This window comes from Halictus rubicundus, chromosome 10 (genome assembly GCF_050948215.1).
Source record: "Halictus rubicundus isolate RS-2024b chromosome 10, iyHalRubi1_principal, whole genome shotgun sequence".
Lineage (NCBI taxonomy): Eukaryota > Metazoa > Arthropoda > Insecta > Hymenoptera > Halictidae > Halictus > Halictus rubicundus.
Window position 1 is genome coordinate 14,886,713 of NC_135158.1, and position 17,555 is coordinate 14,904,267.

Sequence of the window (17,555 nt, forward strand, 5' to 3'; positions counted from 1 at the left end):
TTAATTGAATTGTGTCTGAATTTACTTTAGGCTACCTCGGGATGAGCCGAAAGTCCTTCAATGCTTTCCTTGTTTACTCTTGGCCCATCTTCACCTTCAAGGCAGCTCCTTTCAATTATTAATCGAAACACGCATTTTTTGTTTCGGAATAACTTTTCCTTCAATGAAAAAGGATTAGCTTAGTCTACTCCTATACCTGTGATGCAGGTTAGTGTTCAGGATTCCCCCGCTTGGTGGCGCCACGTACAACTTCCGGCAAAATCTACAAACAGCGCCATTACCTCGTAGTGGCAAAACGCCCAAGCTTGTAGCCGATTAGTGTTCAGGATTCCTCCGCTGGGTGGCGCCACGTACAACTTCCGGCAAAATCTACAAACAGCGCCATTACCTCGTAGTGGCGAAACGCCCAAGCTTGTAGCCGATTAGTGTTCAGGATTCCTCCGCTGGGTGGCGCCACGTACAACTTCCGGCAAAATCTACAAACAGCGCCATTACCTCGTAGTGGCGAAACGCCCAAGCTTGTAGCCGATTAGTTTCGGATTTCCACCGCCAGGTGGCACTGGCGGCACCAATGTCGGTTACTCTAATTTCTCTCTTAGATTTCAGAGCAATGCAGTCTGGATGAAGAGTAGGGTGATTTTCCTTACAGTGTGCGCAGGATGGCGAATCCTTATTTGGACAATCCAATAGGTTACGACCTACTGGTTAATAAAAAAAAACGGTTACTCGGTCGATAACGTTTGGCTAACAGTTTCAGCGTTATGCCGCTACGGTCTAGTGGCGCTATTTTCAGATTTTCAGGAGCAGATGATTCCTGCCGCTTATTTAGGGGTTGGAAATGAACAAAGAGGAAATGAGAGTGCTCACGCCCGGGATTTTATTGTCAGGCTAAAAAGATGATGCAGGTTCTGGTCCAGGCTAAAGAGTTGATGCAGGTTCTGTTCCAGACTAGAAAGATGATGCAGGTTCTGTTGGTAACGTTGCGGGTGACACTGGAATGATAATCTGAAAATTGATTCAAGAAAATACCTGAAAATACATTTGTTGTCAGATCTATCCTTACACCTTGTTCGTGACTTTATTTGGATTCAGAATCTCGATCGATGGTGACAAAAAGATACGTTTCATTCCTGTCTGTTTTATAACTTGTCTATGCTTTGACCACATGGACCTGTCGGACACATGTGGGATATTGTTAACCGGAATATTTGTGCAATAATACGTCTTCAAAATGTAAACAGATACATGACTTCGAATAATCAAGAAAGACGTATACATTAAACATTTATAGATATACGCCTGAAGGTAAATAATGTTAGATATTTTTAGTAGTTTCTGTCATAACCTCCTTAATTATTGCATGCCTGTACGTAATATTGAGAAACAAAATGTTTTTAATTTATGTATATCTTCATGTTGACATATATTTTGCTGGGCAAGGTTTATTGAAATAAGTCTTATAATAAGTGTATTTCATAAAATGTATAATTAATGTCACATATCTATCAAACAGATGTCAGTTGTATCATCGAGAGTTAGTAGTGTCTCATCAATACTAAAGGCTCCTGGAGTCAGATCGCAATTAATTAGACAGCCTAACAGAGTTTACTTTAAGCTCCCAAAAAATTTAAAAAATATTATTTATAATTTTGAGAATGGAAGTGGAACTAAGGATTATGAAGACCTAATATGTGTTTTGCGAGATTCGAATATAAAGGTATGTAATGTTATAAATACAATGTACATTCAAATAGTTCCGATATATTAATATGCATTTATTCAACATTATTAACTTAATGTTTATTATGTTTAAATACAGGATACAGACTTAATAGAATTTTTAGTAAACGTGAGACAATGTATATCATTACTGAGTCCAGTTCATAAATTATTTGTTGAAACACTTTTGCAACTGAAATGGACAAATCGTTCTTCAGAAGTTGCATCTGCTTATAAAACATTTATAGAGGATTTAATTTGTATGCAAATTCATTATGCTAAAAATGTGATAGATAATTTAGTTGAACAGTTTAAGCCAGGTATGTTTGATAAAAATATAAGGTAATTATACAGAAAAGGGTACACCTCACTGATTTTGATAAAATTGAATGTATAATTACCAAATATAATTATATAAAAATTTGTAAAAGATTTTAGTGTTAATAATATTTTTGTTTTGAGCAGAGGACAATGATGAAGCAAAATGGGAAGCTGGAGAATGTAAAGAAGAAGATGTTCAGAGATTAAATCACTTGCATGACGTTTTACGTAAAATCTTAATAGTTGTGCCCATGTAAATCTTTTTTAAATGTTTAATACGTATTCGCATATAATGATGATTTTAATATTAATTAAATGTAATATTTTTTTGTAGGTCAAGTAAGCTACTGTTACAGTCACTTAGGGGGAGGTTTCCGTATATTGTTCATGGAACTCGTATGCACGAAGTTTATGTTTATGCATTGCTTCAAGTATTGGAGTACGCACCTCAGCTACGATCTGATATTCTGTCTCTAATTATTAATAGGTAATATAATTGTACAAGAAGGAACCTTTATAATTGTTTAATTGAAAAATATATGTTCTGTATTTTAGGCTCATGGTATTAGATGTAAATATACCACGATTAGAGACAGATGATGAAGACGAAGATTTAATGGATGATAGTAGTGAATGCGATAGTACAACTGGTAATGAAAATAATGTTGTCGAAGACAATGACATAACAGAAACAGATAAAATACATCCAATAGCTCATAAATTGGATGTGTGTATGGAACTGATTCTGAAATACATGCATGATTTCTGTTTTGTTGAAGAAGTCTTGCAAATAGAACATTTAAAAACTCTTTACTTTGATTTATTACAAATATTTGAAACAGTAATATTACCTACCCATGCAAGTCAATATGTGCAGTATATTATATTCTATATTTGTAGTTTTAAAACAGCTGTTGCGGAAGCTTTTATAGATTGGTTATGGCGTAAAGTCACAGATCCTAATATACCTTCTATTATACGGCGATCATCTGTAGCATATATTGCTAGTTTTCTAGTTACAGCAAATTTTGTTACTACTGGGTAAATATTGACCATGTTTTATTATTAAATTCGTAAAATTGTACATGTATAATATATTTATTTGTTTTCTCCATCAGTACTGTAAAAGTGGTGCAGTTTAAATTATGTAAATGGATACACGATTATATTAATATGCAAGATCCTTCAAGTTGTATAAACAATGAAAACAAAGATCATACAGTATTCTACTCAGTATGTCAAGCGTTATTTCTCATAATTTGTAAAAGGCATAATGACTATCCTGATTCAAAAAAATGTAAGTATATGCCAATCTATCTTGTATGAAGTTCGTTTTATAAACTTTTTAAAATTAAAGGAATAATAATTTCATTATTTATTTGCAGATATGTTGTATTTACAAGAATTGAATTTAGCAAAAATTATAACTTCTAAGTTGAATCCATTGAAGGCATGTCATCCTGAAATTCTGCACAGTTTTGCAGAAATCACGCGAATGTACCAATTGGCATATTGTTATACTATAATTGAAAATAATACACGAAGTCAACTTCCAATTTTTAATAGTAATAAGACCGTATTAACTACAGTCGAAAATTTTTTTCCATTTAGTTCTTATACCTTACAGCGGAGTAGTCAAAGATTAATCTCTCTATTTCGAGACAATGTTACCAATAGTAACGAATATAAAACATTTACAAACTATAAAGAAGACATTGATTACATGACTGAATAATAGACTTAAGTTTTCAAATTCGATGTAAAGTATATTTTGATGTATTTTCAGTCCATTTGTAAAAGCCTTTTGAATAAATTAAATATTCATGACGATCCCTATTATCCTTTTCTGAACCTGACATTAAATATGAAATATGTCGTGATCATTAATCTTACTTTAAAAATTCGTACATTTAATTAATAAATATATCATTTTCTTATAAACATAAATATTCATATATAAATAACAATATCTATTATATTACTATTATATGTAAATAACGTAATATGAAATACGTGTGTATATATAAACTTCAGTCAGAACGTATTGTCATTTTTAAAATTTATATATTTTCATCGATTAAAAAAAGACTTAACAACTATATATTTATTATTTTCATTTTCATAATTTTGGCATACATAAAATGATATATGTTTAATAATATATAGACAGAGATTATCCACTTCTGTTAATGGTTCATGAACACGTGACGACATACCGAATTTCGCGCCGTTAACGTCTTAGAAAACCGGAGCCGGAAACTGCTTCAGTGACGCAGTGGCGTAATCTTTTGCGGTCTATCGGTTGCTTTGCGATTCTTTCACGTAAACGGTAACGTAAAATGGCGAGTTGGAATTGTTATTTACTTGCGCGCTGTATAATGAAATAATTTTAATACGATCCAAGAAGTATTTGTTATTGCTGAATTTGGAACTGTATATTTACTTCACCTTGCACAAACGACTGTAAGTAACATGGTTGTCAGTTATTAAAAATTTTCTAATGTGTGCTCTAGACGTCGGTTCGTATTCAAGTCGGTAATTCCGCATGTTTTTCATTTCGAGATGACAATAAAGCCGCTTCACACTTCAGTGAAACGCGAATTTCTTTAATACTATTTTAACATGATTCTGACTTAATATTGTTGCGATTTTAAAATAAGGTTATGGTAAAATTCTCAAACGGTTTTACCATCATTTACGTTGCACGTTTCAACATTGAATCATAAACACATTCTGCGATTTGCGGTGATTTGAAAATTTTTCATTTATATGTCTCCAGTTTTAGTATCGAATTTTATTTCGTAAAATACGAAGGTTTTGAAGATCGATTCCTTTCTCCCATTTTTAGGTTATGATTTTGTAAAATTGAAATATTTCTTGCTTTTATGTTAGGGTACCAAATATTAGTTTGTTCTTTCAAGTGTTTCGACAGTAATAATAGGAGATGTACTAAGTAAGATTGTGCATATCTTGTTTCATTGCGATTTATACTTTAATGGAATGCACAACACATGCTATGGTGAAAATCTTAATAAATCTGTAAAAGCTTTTAGTCATATTCTATCAGCTGTGATGTTTCTGTTTCTTTCACGGGAATGATTCACATTAAATTTTTGGTACACATTTATTAATATGCAGCATCACTAAGCAAAATGATGATCAATAAACTAGTAATTATTTAAATATGAATAATTATAAGACGATTTGTTTGAAATAAATTCATAATAATAATGTTAGTATATTTTGAATATTCAACTTCTTTTACTTGTTTTGCTTACTTTATGAATTTTTTAATGTTAACATTATTTGCTACTGACATATTACATTATTACTAATCAGTTCAAGAAATGTTTATAAGAAAATTATTTAATTGTAGATGTACAAATAGTATACTTATACACGAGTTTGTATATCAATTTTTGTAGTTAATCATCTGAATTAGTGAATATTTTAAGGTCCAAAAGTTAACACTTGAATAGTTTACAATAACAAGAAGTTTTAGAACATAATGTGATTTTGACATAAGTAAATCCATTTATTATATTATATATAAATATTATTTTTACGCCAGAATTAATACGCTTCGTATGTTTCTTATAGTTCATAAAAATAGTAACCAATCATAAGTATCATCATTAATATTTTATTTATATTTATAGTTATATGAGAATGCGTATTATGTATTCAATAGTGGTACGCATCTCGTAACAAGATGTAACATTGATACATATAGAGTTGTATGTTATTGAAATTATTTATGTGACTATGATGATTAATTTTCTTATGGGTAACATATTATTTATTTTGTATTTGTCTGCCCATGTTTAAATTTTATTTTGCTAACAATTTTGATAAAGTTTTTGGTCTAAGAACTCTAATAATGTTATTATTTGACAATATAAATTCTCCTATATGCTTAGTATGATTAATACTGTAATTTGTCGTTAACAAATCTTTCTTAAATCACACGTCAATTTGTATCTTTGAAGCACATGTTGTACAGTTTTTGTGCATTTTGATTGTGCATAAAGTTACTTAATTCTATTGAAAATTTATACTTAAATATAGTAATTTATAAGTATGAAGCAAGTTAGGAATTTGTTATACTATTTTCGAAAAATCATTTGCAGGAGACTACTTAAGAAGTTAAATTTTTTACTTTATGTCTACTTATAAAGAATAAATGTTTTCAATATGCTTTATATGTTTGTTGAAACTATATTTTTTACTTTAATAAAGATTTGTTTTGTTTTTTAAGATATACATATTTCTTTCAATTACTTGTGGTAATATACATGAAATAATATAGAAATTTTATGCCATGAACAGAGGAATACAAATTATTTTAATACCAATAACTGTCAGCGAATATATAAATGAGTCACTTTTTGCAAATATGTAAATGTAAGATTTAATTAACATAGTTCTTTAATACATCTGTATGATGAATTGGTCTTTTATTAAGTGTAATTTGTATTGATACTATTGTATTCTATTATATGTTGAAAACTTTAGAGTTAAAATGTTATATTCTACGAAATTTTTTGCAATGATTTTCCTTAAAGTAAATTCACTAATTATGAAATATTAAATCTTTTTAAGATTAAAGATTTGTTTGTACAGTTCTATTTCCTTTTTCTACTAAATTGTATTACCTGAATTGTAAAATAATGTACTATGGAAATAGAAATGATAAGTAACTTCAAATTATTTTTAATAGGTTTTATTGAGCAGATACTAATTCGTCGCTCTACAGATATGATATTGATGGACTGGTGTAATCCTGTATAGTAGCGATATTAAGCATTTAACAGTAATCTACATTGACTGACAAAAAATCATATTTGCAAGCAGTTAAGTCTTGAATAATATGGCACAATATTATAATTTTGTGACCAATGCCAGTGGTACATTAACGCTTGAAGAAGTACAGAGAATTTGTTCTGTAGATGGGCAAAGTGTTCAATTAGTTGTTGAAGACGTAAATAACAGTGGTAATGGTTCTCAGCAAATTTTGACTTATACCACTGCACCGCAAAGCAGCGGGCAAGCAATATTTTCGCAGCAAGTTAATTTAGGGAATCAAGTCTCTGCAACGCAATTGGAACAAGGGTAATTTTCATGCGCATGTATTTCAACCTTCCAAATATTAAAATAGTAGTGTGATACTATTTAATTTCAATTCTGTACATACATGTATTGATATACATTTAGGAATGTAAAAATATTAAATATTTGAGGAAGACGAAGGGGATATTGGTACGTGGCACTGGTTATTAAAATTAAATATCAATTATGAAGCATGTCAAAAATCTATACTTTTTGTATATATTTTTTATTCGTAGGAAACATATTTTTATTACGTAATATAACAACAGTTACATGACACTTTAACAATAAGTACTTTAATTGCAATTACAATCTTGTAAACAGGCATATCAAATTTCATGTATATAGAAATATGTTTTGAATGAAATACAATTCTCTGTATAGGTATTTAAATTGAGCAATCGTCATATGTAATTTCAAATATTATAACACTAAATATGAAAATATAACACCTTCTTAACACATTGTATGTCGGCTCTACATTAACATGTGATTCCACTGTTGCCAATCCGTTATTATTTTTATTCTCTTTTTACTTTTTTTTCTTTCTCAAACAAAGCACTCACAATGGTAGGAAAAGATCTTTAGCTGGCGTACAATCTGTTAATAATCACTTCTTAAGGTAGTCTTCTAATTATGTTTGGGGAAAGTATATGATACTATCTAAATCGCAAGTATGTATGCATCATACATTTTTATTGATGCAGATTTCAAGGGCAATGGCTACATTATCTACTTTTATATTATAAAACATTTTTTTGTCTGTTATCAAGGTATATTGTACATGTGTGCCTCAAAGAAGCTTTCTATTGATACTCCTATTTTTCCTTTTAATTATTAGTTATAATATTTTGTTAAAGTATTGCGATGTGTTCTATAAACACTAAATGTGAGCATATAATGTAAAATATAATATCTGTTTCAGAAAATGAACACTAAAAAATATGAGTCTAATAATATTTTTGTTAGAAATAAATTTAATGTGTAACAATTTTGCTCCAAATGTATTATAACTATTTGTGATAGTATAAAGTATTTATGAGAACAAAATATTGTCTACACCTACAATCAAACTGTTTCTATTCATTATAGCTTTATTTACTACTATTATTTATTGTTTTAGGCTTTTTATTTTTACATTCCAATTAAACAATGAATTACTGAATTTGTTTTTACAATTACATGTGCCCTTATAAACATGTCAACAAGTTTATATAGAATTACTTAAACAGAACAGTTGTTTTGAAGTAAATATATCTATATAAAAATTTAAACTTCACAGTTTATGCTAAATTTATAATGAAAAATATACTTTGTTAAATTAAATTAGATATGTACCAATGCACCTTCTTTTCCTCAGTATTTTCATTTATAATTGTAATACTTGGCAATTGATTTTTATATTCATTTTTCTATTGCATATTTAATACAATTACTGCTTTATATTTATATTACTGCTAGAAAAATCTACAGAAGAAGTAACTATTATGCATTATAATTTTCAATATAAAGTTTATTCATGTACTAGATAACAGCTATGGCTGAAAAACTATACCATGTATTTAGATAGTTTTTGAATAATATTTAATCTCAGATTAATTTTTAATTTTTCTGTTAGAAAATATATTAACTACACTGTCTGTATTGTTGTCAAAGTGTAATATTATTTCACATGGTCTTTAATCCAACGCTTTTCTTTCAGACAAAATCTTCTTATAATCAAAACCAACAAGAACGAATTGAATTCTCCACAAGGCATACTGAAGACTGCAGCAGTGAATACAAACGCTGTTAGCGGAAATGTTGTAAATATTATTGATAATAAAGGTAAGCTGGAAATCGAGATTCATATTATATTGTTTAAGTTGATTTGACCCTTGATTATTGAAATAGATTCAATCGTACCCTAATTTTTTTTCTTTACATAGTAAAGTTTTTGTGCTTTCTTTAAAATCAACCATTCAATTTAGTTAGCATATTAAAATAAGTAGCGCCCATTAAATTTCAGTTTTAATAAATGTAGTCAAATTACCCTTGATTTAAAAAGTTCCTTAATTTATAAACACCATCTTCGCAATTAAGAGGAAAAAGAAGTTAGTAGAGGTGTGCGAGAACCTGAAAATGTCGAGTCGACATATTTGGGTTCTCGTACACCTCTAGAAGTTAGTATTACATTTCGTATCAAACAAACAATGTTGTCAGAAAGTAAACTATTACATGAAGTGTTATTGTGTTCAGGTTCTAAGGCTTTGGTAGGTTGTAATAATGATGGACAACAAATACAATGGATAAAAATGCAGGAAAATAGTGTTACGCTAAATGCAGTTTCCAAACAGAGTCCATTAATATCAGAAAAAACTCAGACTGCCAGTTTAAATGAGAATCAAAATAATACTTCTTCCCAAGTAAATGCATAAACAGATATATACACATATATTACATATCACATACCATATACTTCTAATGCAATTGCACATTGAACAATAATTATGTGTATTTTTAGAATATTCTACATGGACATTGTGAACTATCACCATTGAATAGTGGAATTACAAAAAGGAAACCACTTAGGTTATATCAAAACAGAAATCGCCATTCAACGAACAGTGTACAAATTGGATCCTCATCTACTCTTGATAGAGTGAATGTAACAAGTAACATTGCACCTCAACTACAAAACGCTAATGCGTCAAATATCAGAGCATCTATACCTTCATTTTGTAATAAATCAGTCAGTGCTGTTGGGCAAAATGTGACCCCACTTTCAACACAAGTACATAATTCTATGAGTACAGTGCATACAAGACCTCAAACTCCTGCATTAATGCAAAAAAATTCGATGAAACCTCCACAATCTAAGATGGAGCAAACAAGATTAAAACAAATGCAAAATGATCAGAGGCTACAGGGGAGTAATATGCAACGACTATCAAACACTACTTCGCAATTAGGTACATTAAATATACAACGGCAACAAACACCCGCGACTGCAGCACATCAAAGACAACTTACGCCAGCGCAATCATCACAACATCAAAAACAATCGTTATTAACACAAAAATCGCAATATGAACAATTATCTCCTATGTCTCCATGTCAAAACATACAAAGCATGGATGTTGAATCTTCAGACTCCTCAGCAGTTTTAGAACAAACGAGTCAGCCAAATTTTTCGTTACAAACTGATTCAGAAAACAGTTCATCTGAAAGTATCGCTTATCTTCAACAAGTTATCGATAATCCAACGAATACTATAGTTCAGCACCACATACAGGGCAATACTGCAAAAATGTTAGTGACATTTTCTAATGGCGAACAGAGATTAATTGAGTTTGACATACCAAATGAGGATTGTACGGTCCAAGACTTATTGGAGCAGGTGTTTATCATTATATGAATTAGCATTACTTAAAAGCTTAAAGAAGTATTGAAATTCATACATATATGTTTATATATTTTTAGGCAAATATTATATTTTGTGCATCAACAACTGTTTCTTTAGTTTCTGATCCCACCTTGGGTATAAACTATATTGTGGATGCTAGAGCCTCTGCAATTACAGCACCGCATGACACAACTGAAAATGATAGTTCACAAGAAAACTCAGCTGTCAGTTTAGATAATTCTATTAGGTAGGTTCGGTATTCAATTTTAAGTGTATCAAATTCATACATGAGCCTTTATAAATAATACGATAAATTATTCAATGTTTTAGTTCACCGGATGAAAATAGCAATCCTATTCAACAAAAAGAGGTAAGTTGATTAATTGCATTATTATTTCTTTTCAGATTATATTATTTCATCCAAACTGTTGTGTAATTTTGTACGTTATATTTTATAAATGATTTATGAAAGCATGTAGGCATAATTAAAAAAAGTGCTTAATATATTTTAATGAAACCATTTTTCTATTGCCCTAGTACATGAATGGTCCATTTTTGATATAGAAAATCTTTGTATTCAAATGTATCAAATAATAAGTAAATAATCATTCTGATCTATGTTTTTATGAATAGATAACTATAATTCGTAAGTAGTGTAAATGTGTCACTTAATCATATCTGTACATACGAAAAAATCATATTAACAAACAAATAATACTTTCATAAGTAAAAGAAAAACATTTGTCACAAATATCAATATTTATGTACTCAGTCATAATATTAAAAATGTTCATTATTTCATATGTTATTACTACTGTGCACATTAATAGAGACGATATTAACTCATAGAGTAAATATAATAAACATTTGATTTCATTTGGCATATTGTTTCTACATGTGGTATATTGTCTAGTGTATAATAAATAAGCTAGATAATGTTATGTTAACATATAATAAATATATGTTAAGTCTTAAAACCATTGAGATGACATTACAATCATATTAATACTAATTTGCAAGATGTTTACCTACATGCGATTACTCTTTTAGGCGATGATTCTACAAATCAAAAAAAAAAAAATAAAAATCAAGAGTGATAAAGTTATGTTAAAGGCTCCGTTTTCAAAACAATAACGGTTGAAAATCTCTGTAAGAAAAACAAAAACCGGTTTTACTGTTTTAATTGTTAATAATTTGAAATCAAAGTCTCAAACGTAATATAGTTATTCTTGATTATTCTTCATTTTATTTTGACATGTAGAAGCACCCCCTAAAAGAATGACTATACATAGTCCAGTGCAGTGCATACCTTATGATAGAAACGTAGAGTATTTATAAATAACTTACGTTTATTTTATAATTTCCATATTTTTCTATATAAGATTGTTTTAAAATGAAAAATTTTAGTATTATAATACATTCGTGAACAGTACCTACAATAAGTTTTGTATGGAACTAGGCGCCTATATACATTGAGGGAATGCTTGCTGTCTGTTCATACTGTGGCATCAGTTCAATCGACTTCAGTCGGTGTTTACGGTGTAAAAGAAAATTACCCAAGGATGTGAAGTCTATACCCGTAACAATGGGTATGCATGAAAAGAAGGAGACCATGCTGTCTGTCGATGTAAGAACTGAATAATGATAGAACACTGCTGTAGCGTATTCATACTTGCTGATCCAGATAATTGGTGATATATAAAATACATGGTGGTATACAGATATTAATATTCACAAAGATAAAAATTTGTATGTATAGAAATATCTGTCAAAATTTGTTATAGTATTGATGTAACAATATGTCAGGTTAAATTAGAAATAGATTTTCATAAACATCCAGATCAATTTTAATATGTATGTACATATACATACATCTGTGAGTGTATCTTACTCTATTGTATTTTCAGACATTTTATAAGAAAAACAGTGAAAGAAATTCATCAGCAAAACTGGAGAAATTAGAACGAGATGGATCTGTCTATAAACGCGGAAGGGGGAGAGGGAGAGGTGGTTCAAGACCAAGGCCTATTCATAAAGAGCCAGGTATGAAAATAATCATTTATTTTCTTCTAAAATACAAATCTATAAAGTATACACGAAACTAGCTTTTGAGTTGAGACGTAAATATGATAGTAGGGTATATTAGTTAAATAATAGCATTAAATTCTTACAGTAAAACAAACTATAAATCATAAAATCAATGTAGGATGTAAACCCCATCCACCCTATAGACAAATCCTGAGTTTGTCCCATATGAAAGTTATCAAACTGCAGAATCAGATATTAAATTCCAATCCCCTTATCATAAGTTTTATTTTATTAATTACTAGCAAACATAGAGTAGGCCTTTGTAAATGACGAATTAACTTTTATTACTGTGCACTATGCGTACAGCTCGTTCATTTCCATAATATAAACAGCCGCACCTGTCGAATGGTTAAATATGAAACGCGAGAAAATTTAATTTAATTTACAACAGGTAGATTCCTTGAATTAATAACCTCCAGTTGAGATGTCTAAATGAGGAATATAAAATAATTATGAAATAGTATAGGAAATAATTCGAAACGATTTTGCATATAATATCACGTTGTAACGATTACAAAAATAACTTTTACGTTGTCGAGCCATCATTACTACACCCAGAATGCCAAGTGAATACTATAGTTATAAACTTAATGTACATAGAAGTGGAATACTTTGTCTAGAGCCTAAAGCGTCCTGTGAATAACACGTAGTTGTTTGTAAACGATGAAAGGAAGATACATAAAATCGAAAATTGCAACATGAATAACATAGCATCGCAAAGTATCTGGTCTAAAACGGCGTATAAATCACATTGCGTTACGAGATGCAATTGTGAAGGGGTTAAGGTACGTGCATGCGTGCAACACGGTATTTGCATTAACCCTCAAACAGCCGACCGAGTGCTACAAGGTGTCTAACTATAGGCATAAACATACCAAAACTGACCTATTTGGTATTCATAATCTGAAAGCAACAGAGATTTTACAGTTTCATTAAACAATAAAAAAACTTAACGACATTGATAACTAATAAATAAATTGTATTGTTTTGGAGCTGTAGTATTTGTTATCATTCTTATGTAGTTCAAGTGTTTGAACGTACTACAGATAATGCACTACTTGTAGTCTTCCGTTCCTCATGCATAATATTTATTGTGTAGAATGTTTAACAATTTCATCGGATGAAGAAGAGGAAGGCAAGACTAAAGCATCGGAGGGCTCTAATAACAGTACATTTTCAAATATTACAATTAATACTTTTACGGAAGAAACGGACACCATTCTTGAAAAGGAACCAGTAATTACAAACAATTCTATTTCTAGCACAAGTACAGATTATGCTATGGAAACTGAAGATATGATGAAAGGTAATTTTTAATAAATTAAATAGTAATTATGTTGTACAATGCAGATACATAAACGTAGTGTTGCTGTGCTTAAGTGTGATCAAAGGCAAAATTTTTAAATATTATTAACTTAAGAGATACGACAGTCAAGTTTCATTTTTTAAATGGATGTTTATGATGACCTTCATTAGGGTTTTTCACACTGTGCAAGATCAATATTTTATGCTATTAAATGTAGATACACTGCGTACAATATTAAATACAGTTATGTTTACTTACAAACGTACTTTGATAACAGTTTATATTTTTTTCACATAAATATTAACATAACCTAAAATAATAATGGGGGTTTATGTACTAGACACGAGAATAACATAAAGTTTGATGTTTTTCAGATAATTCGGTTTCATCTCCTCATACCTCTTTGTTGTGTCGAACTGTAAGGATAGGATCTTATAAATATGTTCCTCGGGAAAGAATATTAATCTCCCGAAATGGTGTCAGATTTGGTGTACCTTTATTGGAAGATGGTAAATTTAATTCTATTAGTAATTATGGTAATAAAAATTGGTTCGTAGTAACTTATTATATTAAATGTTTGCATCTGTTCGTATTTCTTTAGATAAAAGCTTTGTCACATTAGACGTTAAGTTACAAGATGTTGTAAAGGTACTAATTCATTTTGGGAAATCGATGCCAGTGCTTTTCTTTTATACGACTACGAACACTGGTGCTATGATTCGTGAATTGTTAGGAATGCAGGACCCCAAAGGACCATATTACGATCCTGCAGGGAAAGGTACTAACTTAAGAACGGAATATAAACCATATCTTAAGTAAAGAAGCGAATGTGAACAAATTTAATGTGCTTTTTAATACAGATCATACACATAAACGAATAACTTTACTGCCTGAGAAATTATCCGAGGAATCAAAAGTTGTGCTTAAAAGCTTATTCTCGCGGAGACGATTGCTAGAAGAGTTGAGTTCGAAAGAAGCAAATGATATCCTTGTTCGAGCATCGCCAAAAGATGTGTGTAATATGAAACTCGAAACATAGTTCATTCCTGTGAGTTTTTCATTGTGAAATCAAAATTGTAATTTATGATCTATATCTTTTTAGAGTTCACAAATTCAAAGTTTGTCGAGGAGAGACAGTCAAGCATCTTCATTAAACAATTCTAATATTAATAGCGGGATACAAACGTGAGAAATAAATTTAATTTTTTCTTATTATGCTTTATTATTGGCTGCATGTTGACATAAGATTCAATATAATAAATTGCTATTTACAGAATAACTGTATATCCTCCGCCACCTGCAAAGGGTGGCATAGCCATTAACACTGAAGATTATTTGTGTCTTGGTGAAGATCAGTTTTTAAATGACGTAATTATAGACTTCTATTTGAAATACTTAACATTAGAAGTTCTATCGGAGAGTGATCAGCAAAGAACACATGTATTTAGTTCATACTTTTATAAACGGCTGACAAGTCCACATACCCAAGCTGTTGAAAGTAATGTTCCTCTTTCACCATCTGCTAAGAGACATGCAAGGGTGCAAAAGTGGTCAAAAAATGTGAACATATTTGAGAAAGACTTTGTTATAATTCCTATAAACGAGCAGTAAGTGTTTGCAATGCCAAGCAAAGGATTTGTTATTCGTCTACTTCTCCGATTGTTCATTACATAACCCATGTATTGCAGCGCCCACTGGTTCTTGGCTATTATTTGTTTTCCTGGATTGGTGGGCGAAATTTCCACACATTGTACCCATTCCGAGGAAAACAGTATCCGTAAGATTGTACAGAAAAGTAAAAAGTTGAAAGAAGTAAAACTTCAAGCTGTTACGATTGGCAGCACAACTCTGGCACCTGTCACGACTACTATAACTATAGATCAACCTGACGACGGTTCCGAGAGAGACGAAGCAGAAGGTGACGATGAAGAAATGGAGATGGACAGTGAGGAGGATGTAAGTTCATTAGATCTATTTATTTAAATTTTCAAATTTAATACGACAAATGAAACTTGCTTGATTTTTTAAATTAGGATGAATCTGAAAGTGTAGAGGATAAAGCTCATCCGATAAAAGTTGAACAAAATGTGCCACAAGACAAAAGTGTTGTTAAGGTGTAAGTATTTCATGCATATTAACGAATGGTTTAGCATAGCTTTAAGTGTAATTCTACTTTTATTGTTTATAGACCGTGCATATTAATATTTGATTCTCTTGCTGGAGCAAGTAGAGCACGAGTGGTAGCAACGTTAAGGGATTACTTGAGTTGCGAATATGTTGCAAAAATGGGAAGTGAACAAGTATTTTCAAAGGATACTATTAGAGGAGCATCGTTGAAAGTTCCTCAGCAATCAAATTTTACTGATTGCGGCTTATATGTATTACAATATGTGGAGAGCTTCTTTAAGGTAAGATTATGCCGAAATTATTTCCCGTTATCATTGTTGTGAACGAATAGAATGAAACGCTGATTGCACAATAACAATATCTTACAGAGTCCCATTAAAGATTATACATTACCAATTAAGACGTTGAAACATTGGTTTGAAGAAATAACTGTGACAAGGAAACGAGAAGAACTCTCAAAGTTATTAATTACATTAATGAATGCAACCAAAGGAGATAAAAATATTACTATACCTGTTGTAAACTTTCCTACGCAAGATGGTAAATTAAAAACTAAGGCTGAAAACCACGTTGATATAAAGTCGATAAAGTCGGATTTAGAAGATAAAAAAAAGTCTACGTTAGATGGCGAGAATCGTCTTAGTAACAATATGCCAAATCAAACAGAAAATATCGAACCAACTAATGAAGTAATCAGTAGGACTACTTATCAGATCATTCCTTATTCTCCATGTACAAGTTCCAGTTCGACTGAAAGTAATTCAACGGACATGTTGACAGAATGCAAAACTACTCATCCGAGGTAAGCATTAGACTTTACGAATTAAGTAATACAAATTGAATCACGAGATTTTATTATGCACCGAATGACAGTGTGGTTAAAATTTCTTAAAGGTATATGTATTTTGATAGAATATTCATCAATCTTTGTTTTTAGGTCGTCAAGTGAAACGATGTCATATTTAAAATCGAAGCGAATTCCCAGGTTAATGTTAAAGTCAGAGAATCAGGACGACCCCCAAGCAGCCAAAAAGCACAAAGGAGAGTCTTTTGATTCTTGTAAATAAAATTTACTTTCTTTTTTATAATGATAAAAATTGAAGTTAACCCACATTCATAAACAAACATGGAATCATTTACTTATGTAATAAATGTAGTTAATACTTCGTAAAATGAATAAAAGCTGTCTACATCAATCATAACTGTGTACATTTGTAATTTCTGACATTTTTCTTTATGGTGAAGACCGAGTTTGTCACCGTTACGTTAAATAACTTGATCGACCTAAACATTCTTTGTGCTGTCTTCAAAATTATTGTCGAACGGATAAACTGAACATTTCTATAGTATGCTTCGGATTAGTTAACAGTAACACGTTGAAATTGAGAAAGGCAACGAACAAACGTGTAAAATAACTTTTTATTATTTTGTTGATAGTAAAAAGAATAGGGCCATAATCCGCTACTGTTGGATAAGCCGTTATAGTGCCTCGCTCATGAA

At 30.6% G+C, this 17,555-nt stretch overlaps 2 protein-coding genes across 4 annotated transcripts; both read left to right on the forward strand.

The window, feature by feature from the left end:
* Positions 1–1,011: 1,011 nt before the first annotated feature.
* Positions 1,012–3,868, forward strand: Tif-ia (RNA polymerase I-specific transcription initiation factor RRN3 homolog Tif-IA). Its single transcript, XM_076794521.1, has 8 exons — positions 1,012–1,305; positions 1,514–1,717; positions 1,820–2,039; positions 2,185–2,293; positions 2,375–2,527; positions 2,596–3,081; positions 3,159–3,337; positions 3,426–3,868. The coding sequence occupies exons 2-8, from the start codon at positions 1,514–1,516 to the stop codon at positions 3,773–3,775; spliced, it is 1,701 nt and encodes a 566-aa protein (XP_076650636.1). The 5' UTR covers positions 1,012–1,305; the 3' UTR covers positions 3,776–3,868.
* Positions 3,869–4,294: 426 nt separating this feature from the next.
* Positions 4,295–17,267, forward strand: LOC143357617 (uncharacterized). Of its 3 annotated transcripts, XM_076794131.1 has the most exons (20): positions 4,295–4,503; positions 6,761–7,152; positions 8,852–8,976; positions 9,388–9,554; positions 9,653–10,528; positions 10,612–10,781; positions 10,865–10,904; positions 11,994–12,161; positions 12,442–12,577; positions 13,722–13,928; positions 14,303–14,437; positions 14,530–14,706; positions 14,789–14,940; positions 15,031–15,113; positions 15,203–15,535; positions 15,617–15,884; positions 15,962–16,044; positions 16,117–16,336; positions 16,424–16,857; positions 16,993–17,267. In XM_076794131.1, the coding sequence occupies exons 2-20, from the start codon at positions 6,911–6,913 to the stop codon at positions 17,120–17,122; spliced, it is 4,146 nt and encodes a 1,381-aa protein (XP_076650246.1). In that variant the 5' UTR covers positions 4,295–4,503; positions 6,761–6,910; the 3' UTR covers positions 17,123–17,267. The 3 variants fall into 3 exon arrangements, with proteins under 3 accessions (XP_076650246.1, XP_076650247.1, XP_076650248.1); XM_076794132.1 differs by lacking the exon at positions 11,994–12,161 and having other exon boundaries at positions 16,993–17,266; XM_076794133.1 differs by lacking the exon at positions 6,761–7,152 and having other exon boundaries at positions 4,296–4,503; positions 16,993–17,266.
* The last annotated feature ends 288 nt before the right edge of the window (positions 17,268–17,555 follow it).

Bases quoted from the DNA above. Each gene is read 5' to 3' on its own strand.
- Tif-ia (XM_076794521.1), top strand. From the start codon at position 1,514: ATGTCAGTTGTATCATCGAGAGTTAGTAGTGTCTCATCAATACTAAAG. The intron at 2,528-2,595 runs GTAATATAATTG...TCTGTATTTTAG, and splicing joins CTGTCTCTAATTATTAATAG to GCTCATGGTATTAGATGTAA. The intron at 3,338-3,425 runs GTAAGTATATGC...ATTTATTTGCAG, and splicing joins CTATCCTGATTCAAAAAAAT to ATATGTTGTATTTACAAGAA.
- LOC143357617 (XM_076794131.1), top strand. From the start codon at position 6,911: ATGGCACAATATTATAATTTTGTGACCAATGCCAGTGGTACATTAACG. The intron at 10,905-11,993 runs GTAAGTTGATTA...GTATGGAACTAG, and splicing joins ATCCTATTCAACAAAAAGAG to GCGCCTATATACATTGAGGG. The intron at 15,114-15,202 runs GTGAGAAATAAA...TGCTATTTACAG, and splicing joins ATTAATAGCGGGATACAAAC to AATAACTGTATATCCTCCGC.